Here is a 19451-nt window from a genome sequence, read left to right on the forward strand (position 1 = left end):
AAACAAATAAAAAAATTAATGCCTACAACCCAGGAATCATGAAGCCTGTGCTCTGCACACAACATGGGCAAGACAGGAAATTCACTGATGGCGTCTTACTCAAAAGCACACAGGGCATTAAGCATTACTTACTCTGCAAATACAAAAATTTATCAAAACAAAAACTGTATGTGTGGATGTATGTTTATTATTATGTGTTTCCTACAACAACCATTGAGAATAGTTAATGATTTTTCAATAGGTCACTCATGTATAGCTCTATGTATTTTCTTTAGAAGCCACTTTGTAGATACCAAAGTATAGTACAACAACTCTTGATAATCCCCTACCTCTTTTCTCTCTAATTCACTATTATTTGTCTATTTGTTTTCCTGAGAAACTATTTTGTAGACAATAATATGTAAAATGATAACCACTGATAATTTCCTAGCATTTTGTCTGTAATTTGCTAAGTCCCCCCTATTATTATGTTATCCTTCTTTTATTCTTTAAAATAAAAAATTTAATAAAAAAAAAAAAAAACTGTATGTGGACCTTCTTTACATAACACAGAAGTAGCAAACAATTCAATCTGATGAGAGCTATGTGACAAAGGAAGCACAAACACTTGACAGATATAAATTTTAAAAATAATACCAACTGACTGAAGATCATTATTTGTTTTTCATATAAAGATTCTATAACATCAGCTGGATGCAGTGGCACATGCCTGTAGCCCCAACTAGAGGCAAGCTCAGTCAGAAAACCACCTAAGTCCAAGTTCAAGACCACGCTGAACAGTGTAGCATGATCCTGTCTCAAAAAAAGATTCCACTACTTCAAAAAGTTTAAAAGACCCCGTGTGCCAAGGTATTACCAAAAAAAAAAAAAAAAAACAAATGTGATCCACATTGAATAGACATGTCATGCCTCCTCCCCAGTAACATAACCACCAAAGTAGAAATACTAGAGTGAGACAGCACGCCTACAGAATCCCAGCACTTGGGAGGCTGAGGTAGGCGGATCCCCCCCAAGTTCAAGGCCAGCTTTGGCTCTACAGTGAGTTCAAGCCCAGTTTAGAACGCATAGCAAGAGCCTGGATTAACTCCCCACCAAAAAAATAAAAAGCAGATTAGAAAAATGTATAATGGACTTTACTGTTTTATAGAGAAAATCTTTCTGGGCATCATGCCAGCACTCAGAAGCCTGAGGCATGAAGATCTTGAGTTCAAGCTACAAAGTGAGTTCACGGACTACATACTGAAGCCTTGTCTCAGAAAGCAAAGAAAGAGAGAAGGAAAAGAAAATCCCGTGTATACACATATTCAACCATATAATACTCACTAAAGGATATATACCAATAAATGAAAATAGCATGCAGGCTAGGATTAGAGCTAACTTGTTTCTTATGCTTTTTGTGGTTCCTTTTCTTTTTTTATATTAACAAATATATTTTTAATCAGAAAATGTTTAATGAAAAAAATTTCTTAGGTATAAAAAGTCAATAAATACAAATTTTAAGACAACAAAGACAAAAAATTATCTTCTGAACAATAACTTTAATAATTTAAAGCTATCCTTACATGATAGAACTATGGGTAATTCCGTTCTTTTTAAAGATCAAAAATGTTTTAAAATTTTTCTTATGTTTGCTAATGTGATAATGGAAAAAATAAATAAATTACACAAGGCCAGTGCACAAAGGAAATCTATGATTGAGAACGCAGAATGCCAAATTCCATGAAAGGAACTCAGAATTCTGAATTCTGAGTTTTGAGGTTAAAGTTGGCAAACACCTTTGCACTGTTTATGCAGTTGCTTTTAGATTTCAGTGAATCATTTTAGAACATAGAGTTTACTACATACCATAAACATAGCCGACACATGCCTGCTCCACTGCTGAGTAAGGGATCTGAGCGTCTGCTAAAGCCTTCTGACCTATAAAAACAAAGGATTTTTTAAGAAAAAGTACTTTAGCCATAAAGAAAGACAAACTTGAGGCATTTGTCAATAAATGGATGCAACCTGAAAGGATAATGTTAAGTGAAATAAGTCAGACCACAAGTTCAAACATCACATAGTTTCTCTTACATGAGAAATTATATATAATTATACATAATATATATACACAAATGAGCAAAATACAAGAGATAAGAGGTTCAAATACTTCCCCAAATTACACATTCCATTATTTTAAAAATATTTCAATATATATGTTAATTTGTTTCATTTATACTAACAGTTTATTTTAGTTCACTGAACAGAAAGTTAGGTTATTATCTACTTGTTTCTCTTTTGTAAGAATCTATTTGGTTTATGTCTTGTATTGAATCACTACTTTGAAGATAACAATTCACAGTGTAATAACTATCGTTATTCTCTTATTATTTGGTTATGAAAATTTGTTCTATTTTTTCATAAAATGAAAAGTATTTGCCTTAGGTGAGTAAAAATTAAGTTTAGAGTTTTCTCAGATTATAGTCACCTCTCTATGGTCTACATTCAACTCAAATGATAAGCAATCACTGTGCTCTAAGCTACTGCATCACTTTTCCATAGCTTTTTCTGATACTTAACATTTTCGGCTCTAACTGCATATCTCACTACATTAAATCCTTAAGTGTCTTAAAGCTCCTCAGTGGCAAGGTCCTCGTCTTGTTTATCTGTGTGGTTCCATCACACACCTGGAGGGCAAAATGAGACAGGATGTCATTGCTGGGGATGAGGGGAGGGGTAGAACTGATGTCCTCATCTTACAAAGCCAGGATCCAGAGGTGATCTTTTTTATGAAACAGGAAATAGAGTTTTAAGGATGCTATACAAAAGGGGCAGAAATGACCAGTGAGCGGAACTGAGGAAAATGATGTACATAAACAGGAAAGGAAGAGAAAGAGAGGCTGGGGCTGGCAGTGTAGCTCAGTGGTACAGCACTTGCCTAGCACACAATCCCCAGTACCAGAGAGAGAGAGAAAGAGAGAGACCCCCAACCATCCTTGCATATGTGTATCTCCCTTTCTGTCTACAATTTGGAGAGACTGTGTTAAGAAAAACATTCTCAAGCTGCCAGTGAGACTCTCACAGTCTGAAAAATAATTTGGCAAGAACCTTCAAAATATTCACATTCACTACATTCTGTCCTCAAAAATAACCAATGATGAGAAAAAATATTTATTTAGCAAAATGCTCACTACAATTACCCCAAAAATCAGAAAGTTGGGAACCTAAATTTTAACAAAAATGAGGGTATAAATATAAATATGTACAAAAACATTTTTTCAAACAATTTTAAGTAACAGGGAAATGCTCATAATAAAATAAGCTTTAAAAATTAGAATACAAGGAAATGCTTCTTTTATTTTATGGATGAAGTGTTGTCCAATTCCAGAGTCAAAATAAAGACAAGTAAGATCATTCTTTTTAATTAGGATATAAAATTACATTTAGAGTATGATCCTGTCCAAACCAAGGAAATATGCTGAATGAAATGCAATACAAATACACAAGGATGTTAACTGGCTAGGTCTGGCCCACAACATTCTGTTCTCACTGTGACATAATTCTATATGCCAATAACACACATCCATTGCTCTTATATCAGCAAGAAAGAACGAGCCACAAAGACCCATCATTGCTTACTGTCAGTTGTATCCTGCTTTGCAACAAAGTTTTGCTTTACTCCGCCCCTTCTTTAAATACCAACAGCCTGTTGTACCTCACAGCTGACCTGAACTTGCCTCATCTCTACTATGTGGTAGGGGCCTCGAGCTCTGCACACCACACCATTCTGAATCCTTCATAGTGAGACCAGGAGGAAGAAGAGACGATACAAGGCTTAGGGCAAGAACCTGAAAACACTAAAGGCGAGCTGAAATGAGCCTTGGGAAACTGGAGCACAGGGGACAAAAGACAAGTGCCTCAGTAAATGTGACAAGCCTCAGAAAACTGGAGTGCAAAGGACCAAAAAAAATAATAAAGTCATCTTTCCATACATCAAGAGCCTAGCAACAGTGGCAACTGCATTTCACATATCTGTCTGTCCCATCTCCAAAAGCTGCACATAAGCCTGTAGATCTGGACACTACTTCAGTGACGTCCCTTGGTGCCACTGCCCACTTGTGAGAGCTCACCTTTTGTTCTTTCTGTTAAGCCACACCTGGTTCCATTCCCCACCTCGCTTCTGTGGGCTTCACTTTTCCACTGCCCTCAGGACAACAGCCCAGGAGAAAAACACTGATAACGACAGTGCCCAGGAGACACTCACTACTTGTTGAAATTTCCTGAATAAACTTTCAGAGTAAAATAATTATTAAATGAAAATGTTAAAGGGATGAGAAAACAAAGAAGCACAGATGTTAACTATCTAAAACGGTTTCTCAGAGTTTGTATGTCGCTATCCAGATGTGTGTCATCTGTGTCTAGATGCAAAGGGTCCCAACCTCTCTTGGACAGAAGGGAGGGTGAACAAAGATATGAAGTGCTGAAATCCCAAAATAATGGAAGTGACAGGACACAATTCCGGTTGTGTCTTCTCCATTCCATGCACTCAGAACTGCAGGGACAGAAAATGGTGCAAGAACTGCAAAACTGGTTTGGAGGAGAGGGTAAGACCTCTGGATTTACTGTTAGCACCCAGTCTACAAAAGAATCCCCAAGCACAAAGTGCAAAATGATTTACAGCGGTTTAGAGGTTTACCTCTCTAAACTGTGCATAGAAAGACATTCAACAAAATGTCACAGATGTGGTTTAATGGTGCTTTTTGTGAGCTGTATGAGTCTTTTTTTATCTCTCTTTTTGCAGTGCTAGGGATATAACCCAGGGCCTCAAGCATGCTGGGCAAGTGCTCTACAACTGAGCTACTTCACCCAGCCTGAAGTTAAGTTTAAAGGCTTATTCTGCATAAAAATCCCTTGTTTTTTTCCTACAGTTCCTTCCAAAATAAGAATGATATTAACAAGTAAGCTGACTTGTTCAGGTTGGTTTTCCTTTTTCTTTTTCCATTTTTGTTTTGTGTTTTGTGTTTTTTGAGATGGAGTCTCACTTTGTAATTCAGGCTGGCCTTGAACTGGTTATGTAGCCCCAACTGACCTCAAACTCATGGCAATTTTCCTGCATCAGCCTCCCAAGTGCTGGGATTACAGGTGTACACCACCACACCCAGCCAAACAGGTTTTCTTACTACTAGTCAATTTCCACAAAAGAAGAATTTCTACACACAGGATAAACATGAGACAAGTAATGTCCTCATGAGAAACAACAACAGTTAATCAAATCTCATAAATCTTAATTTGGGAGTGGAAGGTGTCCGCCTGCTGGGGGTCCCAAGGGAGATTTTCGAGGGTGAGGTCCCAAGGTTAAAGAATGTATGTGTGCAAGACATCAACTACCACAGAGGCAGCATGGAGCAGAGCAGAGCACGAGAGCACAAGAACAAGAGCAAGAGCCGCCTGTATCTTTACTGTGTAATGCTTATACAGTTTGCTATCTCACATTTACATTCTTACATAGTGTTGTAACCAGTGTATGCGCAACCTGTGCTAAGTCATGGTTACATAACTGTCTCCCACTGTGCACCTGCATTAGACAAGCATGACCTCAAGTGCCCTCAGACACTCCTGAGCTTTGAAGCAATCTGAGTGGTTCCTCACAAAGGTTAGGATACTGAGTAATTCAAAAACATGTAAATACTGAGTTGAGTAATAAGTTGGTGCAGAATTTAAATATACATGTATTGGGAATAACCTCAATACCTTTTTTTAAATTTCCCAGCTCTTGCATATCTCCGTCTTCCTGAGAAACCACTTTGAAGATACCACCACATATTACAGCAGCCATTGATATTTTCCTACTAATCTGTGCATAACTCTGCAATGCTTGTATTGTTCCTACACTATTTCATAAATGGATGTATGTTTATTACTATGTGTTTCCTACAACAACCATTGAGAATAATCAATGATTATTCAAGTGGTCACTCCTGTATAGCTCTATGTATTTTCTTTAGAAACCACTTTGAAGATACCAAAGTATAGTATAACAACCATTGATAATCTCCTACCACTTTTGTCTGTAGCTCACTATTATTTGTCTACTTATTTTCCTGAGAAACTATCTTGAAGATACCAATATGTAAAACAACAACCATTGTTAATTTCCTTTGGTAAGCCCCCCTATTACTATGTTATCCTTCTTTTACTCTTTAAAATAATAAAAAATAAATAAATAAAATAAATTTCCCAGCAACAAGCTAGCAGGAGCTAAGTACAGGGGCTCCCCAGGAGGAGACTGTGCCTAACACAGGCACTTAAGCTTAGGCTAAATGTCCTTTCCCTCCCTTCTTTTCCGGCTCCCTCCCTCTCTTCCCCAGTATTTATTTATTTATTTATTTAATATTATTGTGCTCGCTTTGGCAGCACATATACTAACATTATTTACTTCAGCCATGCAAAGAAGCTCTCATGCTGAAAAAGAAAGATGAAAAAAGAATTGAAATGTTTATGTACCTGTACCAAATCCCTACAATGAAGGTAATCATTATGTACTGCAAACGTATAGTAACAATAAATAATAAATAAATAAATAAATTTTAAAACATAGAAACAGCACAAGAAAGAGAATGATGGGAGGAAATTTCTCTGCTGGAGCTCAGACCCATAGTGCAGGCAGCTGCAGCCAGGCCCAAGCACACATCTCTAAAGAATACCAAATGCTGAAGAAAACAAGAGCTTGGATCCTTCTCTCTTTGAGTTCCAGCTCACGAGTATTCAGCCAAGTCCTTTGCTTACTGGCTCTAACACTCACTAGAATAAACAGTGAACAAAGGGCAACACCTCCTTTAGCTATGCAGTAGCCTAGTGACAGAAAGAGAATTCTCTAATTTGACTCAGTGAAATGAAGAGAGAAAAGCCACCACATAGGTACTTCACACATTTTGAATTTGATTACCCCTTCTCCAGGAAAGGAAGACATAACAGTAATTCTGTCATAACTCCAAAGACACACTAGAATCAAGTCGTCTGCTTTAAAGATGCCACCTTTCTCTTCCACAGATCCCTTTAACACCCCAACCAAGAGCTGGACAACACATAAACCATAAGCCACAGTTCACTCTGGCTATGTAGCTGCTGAGCAAACACGCCCTTTCTCCTTTCTCTCTGTGTGCCCCTAAGCAATGCTCTGCATAAATTCTTCCCACAGACTAGGCTTCTTCATTGTGTTTGAAGGCGGCTGTAACCTAACCATGGAATAAGGACAGACCATACCCAATTAAGCAATGAATGTTCAAAGATCTGAATTTTCTCTATTACCTGCTTCTTTTGCCAAGTCAGGGTAGTCCCTTGAATTCGCACCTCCAGGCTTCACGAACTAGAATATGGAAGATAATAAATAGAAACAAACATAGTTAGATTTTTTTCAGAATAGTATCACAGAAATTCATTCAACTATGAATTAAAATAAAACATGTTATGGCAGCACCAGGGTTTGCTGGTGCACACCTGTAATTCCAGCTGAGGCAGAGGGGCTGAAAGTTTAAGCCCAGCCTGGGTGGCTTAGCAACTTAACAATACCCTGTCTCAAAAAAAAAAAAAAAATTTTTTTTAAACTTTAAAAAGGGCTGATGAGATAGCTCAGTGCAAAGGTCATGGGTCATTACCCCATACTGTGTGTGTGTTGCGGGAGAGAATTCTGCACACTGATGGTTAGCAGCTTTATTCAGTTGTCAAAACTTGGAAGTAACTAGTATGTCCTTCGGTATGTGGACATGTGGTACACCAAAAGACAGCGTATTATTGCACTAAAAAGAAATGCACTATCAAGCCAAGAAAGGACAGAGGAAAGAAATTTTACCTAGTAAAAGAAGCCAATGTAAAAAGACCACATACTGCATGATTTCAACTAAATGATATTTTGGAAAATGGTAAAACAGTAAAAAGATTAGTTGTAGCCTGGTGATGGTGGGGAGAAAAGAATGAATGGTGAAGCACAGGGGTTTTTTAGGGCAGTGAAACTACTCTGTATGGTACCATAATAGTGCATGCACGTCATTATATATTGGCCAGAATTCACAGAATGTACACCAAACTAGTGAACCCTTATGCAAACTACGGACTTTGGGTGACAGTGAAATGTCTCAGATTGTAACAAATGTGTAACCCCGGTGTGGGTTTCTTTGGTACTGAAGGCTGTGTGCTGGGTGAGGCGCACATGATATATGGGAAATTTCTGTATTCTGTTCATTTTTGCTGGAGCCACTTGGTGTTTTCTTTTTCCTTTGCAGTACTGTGACTGAACTGAGGGCATCACGCATGCTAGGCAAGCACTTTACCACTGAGCTACGTCTCCTGTCTTCTCTGGAGCTATTTCAAATAAATTTCTAAACCTCTCCAGGAAGGTGGTACCGTATAGGTGTGAACACTAGTTTTCTGGGAAAAGGGATGGAAAACACCACCCGTCAGTATTCAGGGCCTCAACTTTGCTTCCATTAAGCCTAATGGCCCAGATGATTCTGGAGCTTTCTCATCTGTTCGCTTTCTCTAGAGACAAAGCTTCCAAACTGTGCCCAGAAAAGATAGAGTCACCTGGTAATAAAAGAGATCCTGGGGCCACGTGCCACTCCCAGCACAGGCCGATGAAGAGTGCCGGGCAGCTGGGGGCTGACGCGGAGCAGCAGCAGCTGCTGTGACCGCCCACCAACCTCAGGCTGTCTCTGCGTTTTGCTTCCCCTTGGCACGAAGTAGCAGAGGAGGGGGCTCGCCGATGAGGCCAATGCCCAGAAGAAAAGTTATTTCAGGGCTTGGGGTTTTTGTCCTTTTTTCCCCATCTCTCTTTTTTCTTTTTCCTTTTTTAACATTTTTCTTCCTTTTCTTTCTTTAATTTCCTGTATTTTGTTCTGTTTTTCTTTTTTCTATTTTTTCTTATTCATCCCTTTCTGTGATTCTTTCCTAATACTTTCATTTCCTTTCACTCCTCCATAGGAGCCCCATCTCATTTTGCTCTCCCTTTCATTGACAAATTTTCCAAATCCTACTTTTTTTCATTTTCTGATTTGCCACCCCCTCTACCTCTGCTATTTAACTATAAATTTTTATGAATCTTTAGCTAGCCAGTTAACTCTGTTATTGTTAAATAATGATGTATTGTTAATGGGAAAAAGTAGCTCCATTTAGTAGATATTTACTATAAGTCAATATTTGGTTTGCTTAGTGTTTATACTATAATTACAGATCTCTCTTCTACGGTTAAGGGTGGTACATTATAGATTCTTAGGGTATGTCAACATTCAGCTTCTCTTTGATGCTATTAGTATTGCTGATTTCATTACTATAGCTAAGGTGCCATACAGAGTTGTTGCTAGTAACTGGTTCACTCTGGATGCCAACATCTGAATTGCATCTGTATCATTAAAAAATATTGTGACCCATGCCTGGAAAATTAGTTACTGGGCCAAGTAGGCAACGACCTCTCCTCCCAAATAAATGGAGGTGGCTGGATCCTGGGATAAAGGCAAAGGCCCACAGAGCATCACTGAAAATCAGATATTAGCTAAAGAGGACTCCACACTAGCAACAAAGCTTTCCATTATAACAAACCTGCAAGCCTTAGCTCAAAAAGCAAAGAAAGAAAGAAAGGAAGGAAGGAAGAAAGGAAGGGAAGAAAGGGAAGGGAAGGGAAGGGAAAGGGAAAAGGAAAGGGAAAGGGAAAGGAGAAGGGGAAGGAGAAAAGGAAAGGGGAAGGAGAAAGGGGAAGTGGACAGGGAAGGGGAAGAGAAAGGTGAAAAAAGTTAGCTGAGCTAAATAAAACTATACAACACATGAATGACCAGCTTAAAAAATAATAGGAGTCCATAAAAAAGCACCAGACTTACATTCAGGAGATTAAAACTTCCCTCTAAAAAATAGGCACCAGGAGGGATGAATGTGAGGACAGAGTATCAGAACTAGAAGACAGGGCTGTTGTCAGTGGCCAATTAGAGAGAGATACCTTGAAAATGACAAAGAACATGAAAAATAGATCCAACAGCTGCTAGATGAAGCAAAGAAGTTTAATCTAAGATTAACTGATATTAGTGAAAAATCAGAAGATGGCAAAAATGGCATTTTAAAAACCTGTTTACAAAAATAATAGCAGAAAACTTTGCCAATATGGGAAAAGAATTTAACACACAGTTAACTGAAGGATACAGAACCCAAATGGCCATGATCAGAAAAGAACCTCTCCACAACACATCATAGTCAAAATCCCTGAACTCCAGCTCCAGAACAAAATCTTAAGAGCTGTAAGAGAAAAGCAGCAAGTCACTTATAAAAATAAACCCATCAGAATTGCAATAGACTTCTCAACACAAATCTTAATAGACCAGAAGAGCATGAAGTACAGTGTTTCATGCTCTGAAAGAAAACTTCCAACCCAGACTCATATACCTTGCAAAACTATCTTTCAAAATTGATGAAGACATTTCCATGATAAAGAGCACCTTAAATTCATGACCACCAAACCAGCACTCCAAAAAATTCTCAAGGATAGCCTAGAAGGAGACAATGAAGCTAACAACGACACACAGGGCTGGGAGGATGAATACACCAGGTAGTGTGTACAGTTAATTAGAAAGGAAAGAAAAGGAGTCAGCAAAATGAAAATGCCGAATGAGTTGGGCTGGGGATATAGCTGAGCCGGGGATATAGCCCAGCAGCACAGCGCCTACCTGGCAAGCACAAGGTCTTGAGTTTGATTCCCAATATACGCCCCCTCAAAAAAAAAAAAAAAAGAGTCAACATTTCAGTAATAACTCTCAATATGAATGGTCTCAATTCCCCAATCAAAAGACACTGATTGGCAAAATGGATCAAGAAACAAAACCAAATGGATACTATATACAAGAAACATATTTAACCCAAAAGGAAATTCATAAACTAAAGATCAAGGATAGAAAACAATAGTATAGCTACTCCTGCTTGTTTTCTGTGCCACAGGAAACAAGCAGGAGTAGCTATACTATTTTCACACAAAGTAGTCTCCAAGCCATAACTGACCAGAGAAGCAAAGTTCACTATATATTGGTAAAGTGAACAATTCCAAAGGAAGAGGTAACAACTATTAACGTATATGCACTGAACAATGGTGCACCCAACTTAAAAAACTACTACTAGGAATAAAAGATCAGATAAATAGAACTTAATTATAGTAGAGGACCTCAATATCATGCAAAAACATGGAAATTAAAAAAATACCCTCTTGAACAATTAATTGGTTACAGAACAAATCAAGAAAGAAATAAGACACTTCCTAAAATTAAATGATAATGTCAGTAAAACATGTCAGAACTTATAAGACTTAATGAAAACAGACTTAAGAGGGGAGTTTATAGAATGCAATAAAGCATCAAAAAGATTATACACCATGATGAGGTAGGTTTCACCCCAAGGATGCAAGGATGGTTTAACATACACAAATCAATAAATGTAGGGCCAGGGATATAGCTCCATGATAATGCGCTTTGCTTAGCAAGCACAAGGTCCTGAGTCCAATTCCCAGTACCAAAAAAAAAAAAAAAGGAGACAACTTAGTCAATAAATGTAACACATCACATAAACAGAAGCGAGGGCAAAAATCACATGATCATATCAATATGTGCAGAAAAAGCCTTTGACAAAATCCAAAGTCCATTCATTAGAAAAACACTGAAGAAAATAGGTATAGAAGGACTTTATCTCAATCTGATAAAAGCCATTTATTGCAAACCTACTGCCAACATATTAAACTGGAAAAAAACAAAGTTTTGCTTCTAAAATCAGGAAAAGACAAGGATATCCACTATCAAAATTCCTGTTTAACAGAGTACTCAAGTCATTAGCCAGAGCAAGCAGCCAAGAAAAAGAAATAAAAGGGATATGTATAAGAAAGAAGTAAAATTATCACTGTTGGCATACAACATGATTCTTTACATAGAAGATCCAAACAAGTCCACCAAAACCCTCTTAGAATTAATAACCAAATTCAGAAGTGTAGCAGTACACAAAATCAACACACAAAAATCAATAGTGTGTCTGCACACCAATAATGAATTCAATGAGAAAAAAATTAAGAAAATATACCACTCACAATTAGCATCAAGAAAATTAAATACTTAGGAATTAACCTAACCAAGGAAGTGAAAAATCTCTACAGTGAAAACTACGGTGCTCTGAAAAAGAAGATCAAACAGGATATCAGCAAATTGAAAGATATTTCCTGTTCCTGGATAGGCAGAACCACTATAGTCAAAATACCAATACACCAAAACAGATGCACTGATTTACTGCAATCCTAATCAAAATACCAACACTGCTCACAGAAGTAAAGAAAACAATCCTAAAATTCATATAGAACTAAAAGACACCTAAAGTATCAGAAGTAATCATGAATAACAAGAGCAAAGCAGGAGGTATTAAAATCCCAGATAGGAAGTTATATTACAAAGCTACAGTGATTTAAAAAAAAAAAAAAAAGCATGGTACAGACATAAAAACAGACATGGATCAATGGGACAAAATAGAAGACACAGAGACAACCCCAGAACATACACTGGAGGAAAAATAGCCTCTTTAATAAATGGTGCTGGGAATATTGGCTGCCCACATGTAGAAGATTGAGTCTAGACCCATATCTCTCACCACATACTAAACTAAAACCAAAATGGATTAAAGATCTAAATGTGAAACCAGAAAGCTTTCATCTGTTGCAAGATAAAATAGGTAAAACTCTTGAAGTCATAGGCATAGGCAAGGACTTTTTTTTTTTTAACAGAACCCCAACTACACAAGAAACACAAGAATCAACAAATGGAATTACACAAAATTAAAAAGCTTCTGCACAGCAAAAGAAACCAAAAGAATAAAAAGACAACCAACAGAATGGGTAAAAAAATTTGGCAAGCTATTCCTCCGGCAGAAGACTAATATCTAGACTATATATATAACTAAAAAAAATTACACCCTCTTATGGTTTGTGTCTAGCTGTCCCCTCAAAGCTTCATGCTGTCACGAGGAGCAGGCTTTTCGGAGACGGCTGAATACAGAATTTGTGATTGACTCAAGATCCAGTGCTGGGATTAGGGTGTGAGTGATATACCCACCCTAGGACAGGTAGTCTGCATACAATATAAAGAACAGAAAGATTCATTCTCTCTCTCTCTCTCTCTCTCTCTCTCTCTCTCTCTCTCTCTCTCTCTCGCTCGCTCTCTCTCGCTCTCCTCTCTTCTCCTCTCCTCTCTCTCCAATCTCTCTCTCTCTCTCTCCAATCTCTCTCTCTCTCTCCAATCTCTCTCTCTCTCTCTCTCTCTCTCTCTCTCTCTCTCTCTCTCTCTCTCTCTCGTCACTTTTGCTGTCTTCCACCACCATGCACTGTTGCCCCTCTGCTATGTGCCACCTTGCCTTAGAGCCAGTCAATTATGGATTGAAAACTCTTCAAACTGTGAACTAAATAAACGTTTCCTCCTTTAACCCTGGGTGCTGGGTATTTTGTCTTAGGGATGAGAGAAAAGTAACTAAGACAGACCCCCTCAAATTAAAGAACCAATCCAAAAAGTGCACTAATGAAATGAAAAGACATTCTCAGGAGTACAAATGGCCAATAAATACATGAAAATATGTTCACCATCTCTGGCCATCACAGAAATGCAAATTAAAACCACATAAAGATTCCATCTTACTCCAGAAAGAATGTCTATTACTAAGAAATCAAGTAATAATAAATGCTGGGTAGGCTGCAGGAAAAAAGGAACCCTTTTACATTGTTGGCAAGTAGATAAACTATACTGTATAACCACTATGAAAATCAATATAGAGATTCCTCAAAAAAATCTAAAAACAAATTTCATTTAACACAACTATTTCCCTTCTAGGTATCTTCTTAAAAGAGTTAAAATCATATTACAGTGAATATGCATACCCACGTTTATAGCAGCACAGTTCATAATAGCTAAATCTTGGAAGCTGCTCATACCATCAACAGATGAATGGATAAAGAAAATGTGGTGAAGTATTACTCCGCCATAAAGGATAAACTTGAATCATTTGTAGGAAAATGCATGCACCTTGAGATTATAACGTTAAGTGAAATAAACTAGACACATAAATATCACATGGTTTCTCTTATACAAGAAACCCAAAATATAAATAAAGAGCAAAATAAAGGATAAATGACAATAAGTAGGGAAATGGATTGATGGAGACCAATAGGAAGCAGCCCCAAGCAGGACTTAAATTAACCAATTGGTTTTTTAATGTTTACTTGTGAATCTGTCCAAAACCTAGGCTGCTTGTCTGGAAGTGGACAATGGACGTATAGTAAGTGAAGCTCTGTGAGTCACTAATCCCTACTAAAATTTATAATGGCAGATGAAGCCAGAAAGCCTCAAAGGATAAGATAAGATCACAGCCAAGGACACCTGGATCTGATCTCAACTAAATAAAGACATCTCACTCCTGGGTGGATTAACTTAATCCTTATCACGGATTAATTTAATATCTTACTTGGAAGGTCCTTGAGTGATTTTGCCTTTCTTGAGTAATCCCCACCTGCCTTCTTCTGATAACCAAATATGGGTCACCCAGAGAAGGTCTTGGTCTTAGCCCTGAGAAAATCTTGAATTCTGTGAGACAGCTTTGATCCTCCTGGAGCCCTTAAATCATTCCATTTGCCTTTTTTTATTTAGCCTTTGCTGTACACTGTTCGAGAGACTTCAGACCTACTCATCCCGAGATAACTAGGGGATATTATTAACCCAATAATGGATCCTTCTCACACAGGAAGGAAATTAAAGGATGAAGGGGGAAATGGATAAGAGAGGAGTTAAAAAATAATTAAGGTGTGTCATGTACATGTACTAACTCCCCATAAGGAATATAACCATTATGTGCAGTATCACTTGTGCTAATGGTGGGGAAGAGAGACAGACAGAGGTATCCAACTGTTCCGTAGCACCTCTTTCCTGCGTTCCCTCATTCCCATCTTCTTTGACACCCAGTCTACCCAAGACTTGGGTCTTCTGGAGTTCTGCCTGGAGAGTCAGCCTGATAGTCCCTCTTCAGAAACTTGGGTTGTGGGTTCCTCTGCTGTGTCAGCAACCACTTCTCTACCAGCTTTCAATCTTGCCAAACTTTCCTGACATCTCTCTATTGGTTTCCTTTCCGATTCCCCTTGCTCTTATGGCTTCATACATTTTTATTTCATTATTGTTTTAGCAGGATTTGGGATGCAATAACAAAGATAAATACATGTTTTTCTATGTGCCACATTTAACTCAATGTCCCAAATTCTTTCTTTAATTACTTGCTTTTCTTTTTCTCCTCCAGACTGTATATTCCTTAAGAACAGGAACTTTGCTTTCCCATGTTCCCCATCCCTTGAATACAACACATACCATGTATACTGAATAGATACTGAAATGATAAGCATGCTCTCCATACCTCCCACCTCTTCCCTCAGGAGAGTTATCATCTTCCCCACCTCTCTCTTCCAACCTGGGAAACATGAACTACATCTCCTAATTTTGTAACAAAGTATGCTTTTCAATATAGCCCATATAACTAGAAATCCAACCTCCAATGGAAGATGCTTAAAAATGACATATTTTAAGAAAGTTTTACTCTTCACCTATATTAAAAGGCCTCTCTTCTATGAAACAGGATGATCTTCAAGCTTTCACCTTCCAACATATTAGTCAACTTTTCTATTTACAAGTATTGACTGAATTTTGTCTCTTTCCACAATACAAGATAATAAAAATGTTAAGGTTGTTGTCACAAAAAGAGAACTCTCCCCAGAAACTCTTTCACAAACTGTATCTATTTCAGATTGCTCACCTAACATTCACTAAGGATCTTCAAACACCTTCACAGTAGCAGAGGGATAGCAGTGAATAAGACTTGGTGCCCACCCTGGACCCACTTATATGAGAATACAGACACATAAACAGAGAATTTCAGTACACCCTAGGAAATGCTAAGATGGAAGTGTTATGGTTTATATCTGGATGTCCCTCTAAAGCCTAATGCACTTACAGGTGGGACTTTGGGGAGGTAATTGGATCATGGGAGTGTGATATTATTGGTGGATTAGTCCACTGATGAGTTTATAGCTAAAATGTGACATGGGAGGTGCAGCCTGGTTGGAGGAGGTCTAGCTCCTTGATCCTAGCTCCTCCCAGCTCATCCTCCCTTGATCTCTCTCCATCTTTCTCTCTCTTTGCTTCCCACTGCCATGCATGAGCTATTTCTCCTCTGCCATGCCCTTTTGCCAGGTTTCCCTGCCTTCGTGCCAGGGCTGAAACCTTTATGAACTGTGAGCCAAAATAAACCTTTACTCTTTTACTTTGGAAGTGTTGGGTTTTGTGACTCGGCAATAAGGAAGACAGATTTTTGCACCAGTGAAGTGGGGGAGGGGGTCGCTGCTGTGATGCTACCAGACCATGTAGTTTAGAAGCCTTTGGAACTGGCTTCCAAGAGGAGTTTGGAAAGGCTCGGACATGCTGGCTAGGTAAGCAGCCCTAAAATGCTTTAAGATCTTGATGAGAGATTCTGAACAGTTCAGAAGATCAGAGCGCTGACAGTAACGCAGCCAGTAAAGACCAGGCTCAGGAAGTTTCACTTGGGAACATGCACTCCATTGGCAAGTGGATCCAGGCCATGTGTGTGATCCTGTGGCAGAAAATTTCTCTGCATTCTGCTCATGTCCTGAGACTTTGAGGAAGAATACAATTTTGGTTTTTGTTTGTTTATTTTGAGACAGGGTTTCACTTATGTATTTCAGCCTGGACTTTGAACTCATGATGTATCTCAGGCTGGCCTCGAACTCATGGCAATCCTCCTGCCTCAGCCTCCCAAGTGCTGGGATTACAGTGTGCACCACTTCACCCAGCTGGAAGACTGAGATTAAGTGGAGTGGACTAATTAATCTGGCAGAGGAAACATCAAGGCAGCCAAACATTTAGGCTCTGGCTTGGGCACTGTTGGGGGCTTTTAGCCAACTCTACATTGAGAAGCTAGAATAAGCAGCCCTGCTAATGGTTTTTAAAGTTTTAAGTTTGGCCAGAAAGGAAGCTCTGGTAAAGTTGGGGTCTGCATAGAGCACAGGAGAGCTTAGTTACCAAAAAGATTAGCCAAGTTTTCTGGAACAGGACAATATAAAAGATGGCCTGAGGACATCACAGGGAATAGGACCCCACCTTTCCAAGGCTCAGAACTGCATAGGTGAAAAAGACTGCTTTGGGGAGAGACCCCCAGGGCACCATGCTCCTGAAGGGCCACTGCCTAGGGAACGAAAATTGATTCCCCAAGATTCAGTTCACCATTCTCAGCCATCCAGGCACTCAGAAGCCTCTGCAACTACCAGAAAAATGTAAAAGGATACAGCACTGTTCCAGGAGGCAAGAGACCTTGGTATGATCCATATGGTGCTGGTTTTAGGTGCATGCAAAATGTAAGAACTGTGGAATCAGGAAAGCTTCCACCTAGACTTCAGAAGAAAGCCTGGAAGGGAAGGCAGTGTATCACTGAGGGGGCAGCGTGTAAAGATGTGAAAGTGACACTGAAAGTGCAGTGCAGACCCCAGGATGCTGGAAAAGCCAAGAATATGCAACACCTGAGGAAAGCCCCAAGGAGTGAGCAACAAGAGCCCAAGAGAGACCACGAGGGCTATACAACCCCTGCCAGTGTTATAGGGGAAGGGCCACCCAAGCTCTTTGAAGTTCACATCTCACCACAGACTGCACTGGGTGCTGGACATGGAACTCTGGGATTTAATGTTCACCCTGCTGGGTTTGGTCTTGCTCTTATCCCATTCCATTCTATCCTCATTTCTCCCTTTTGGAATGGGAATGTCTACTCTGTGCCTTTCTGTGTCAGCACTGTTTAACTTTCTTCGTGAATTTAGAGAGAGTTGCCAGAGAGCCTGCCTTAAATCTCAGAGGAAACTTTGGACTTGGAGGTTTCAAGAATGTTGGAACTGTTCAGACTTAGTCCACTGATGAATTTATAGCCAAAACTGATTTGGGAGGTGAAGGCTGGAGAAGGAAGGTCACCGGGGGTGTGGCCTGGAAGGGTCTAACTCCTTCAGTTCTCCTTTGATCCCACTCTTCCTCCCGCCAAGAGCTGTTGCTCCTCTGCTATGCTGTCCTGCCTTGGAGCCAGTGGACCACCGACTGAAACCTCTACCAACTGTAAACCTCGACTCCTTTAACTTGCAGGAGTTGTGCACTGTGTCTCAGCGAGGAGAAAATAAGAAGGAAGGAGTACAGGACTGTAGGAAAGGCCAGCTGATCAAAGGTTTCCTGGAGAAGAACTGAACTGATCCTTTCAGACTGCAAAGCAGTTTTTAAAAAGTGAAGTCCACGGTCCAAGTAGTGGCGACAGAAGCAAACCAGCAGAAGCATAAAAGAACAGAAACTACAGGTAGTTTGGTGTTACTAGCGCCTGGAGATGGTCAGGGTGTCAGGAAATGAGGTTGTGGGATCCCCTAAACTCCTGACTGTCAGGCAGGCACCTGAAAAACGGAAGGCAGATCGGAGGATCCAAAAAGCCTCTGTGCCCAGACGCTGGGCTTTGCTGGCGTTTCCGGCCCCCAGCCCTCCGGCGGCTGCCCCTCCTCCTGCCGGGAGGGCACAGCCGCTGACACCCACGACCTGCTTCCCTGCTGGTACGAGCTCCGCACACCTGGGACTCCACTGAGGGTCAAGGAAGTAGGAGTCCTGGGACTACAGTGGGGCGCTTATCTGACCCAGCAGATCAGAGAAGGAGGAAGGGGAAAGAAAAGGCGGGGACACCACGATCCCAGAGACACGGACATCACAGCCCCCGAGCGGCCACGCGCTGCCGGAGGCATCTCCGGCCGGAAGGACCCCGCCAGCGCCGGGCTCCCTGACCGCGGGACTCGGCTGCCGTTTACCTTGGTCATGCCAACCCCCACCACAAACACCCGGCGCAGGGCGGGAGGCTTGCACTCGGAAGAAAGCATGGCTCGGCAGCGCGGGACAGAGCGAACCGCAGGAGACCCGGATCCCGCCGACTGACGCCGGGGTCGCTGTGCGCACGGACAGGAACGAGGCCTTGGCTAGGGGCGGCGGGGCGGGGCGCGGCGGGGCGGGGCGTCTGCGCGTGCGCGAGCGCGTGCGCTTGCGCAGTATCGCCCAGGGTGCGCGTCCCCGTCTAGTGTCAGCTGGCGTCCTTCAGGCCAATGAGGCTGGAGCCAAGCTCCGCGATTGACCAAAAGGCCCAGTCCGGTCGAGCGCCTGACCCTCTCCGCCGTGTCTAGGTCCTTTATGATGCGTGAGGAGCCTGCAGTAGGGCCAAAGACAGGAGGGGCTGGCCGGAAAGGGGACTCAGAGTGGGGTGTAAAGGGCGCATGGTCCAGGAGTCAGCTCTCACAAGACCGACCAACGCCCCTGAGGAGGAGGGTGGACTGTACCCGTAGGCATGCTTGAAACGAGCCAACGGGGGCC

The 19451-nt window shown here is 40.5% G+C and overlaps 1 protein-coding gene across 1 annotated transcript in view; it reads right to left on the reverse strand.

Annotated features, from left to right (window-relative positions):
* The window catches only part of Scp2 (sterol carrier protein 2), a 127047-nt gene extending 107956 nt beyond the window's left edge, over positions 1-19091 (reverse strand). The window contains exons 1-3 of the mRNA XM_005398565.2: positions 18899-19091; positions 7285-7342; positions 1846-1917 (exon numbers count right to left, since the gene is read on the reverse strand). Coding sequence (XP_005398622.1) covers positions 1846-1917; positions 7285-7342; positions 18899-18967 — 199 coding nt within the window. The 5' untranslated portion in view covers positions 18968-19091. The remainder of the gene's footprint in view (positions 1-1845; positions 1918-7284; positions 7343-18898) is intronic.
* Positions 19092-19451: the final 360 nt, after the last annotated feature.

This window comes from Chinchilla lanigera, unplaced genomic scaffold (assembly GCF_000276665.1).
Source record: "Chinchilla lanigera isolate Chin_1 unplaced genomic scaffold, ChiLan1.0 scaffold00063, whole genome shotgun sequence".
NCBI classification, from domain to species: domain Eukaryota; kingdom Metazoa; phylum Chordata; class Mammalia; order Rodentia; family Chinchillidae; genus Chinchilla; species Chinchilla lanigera.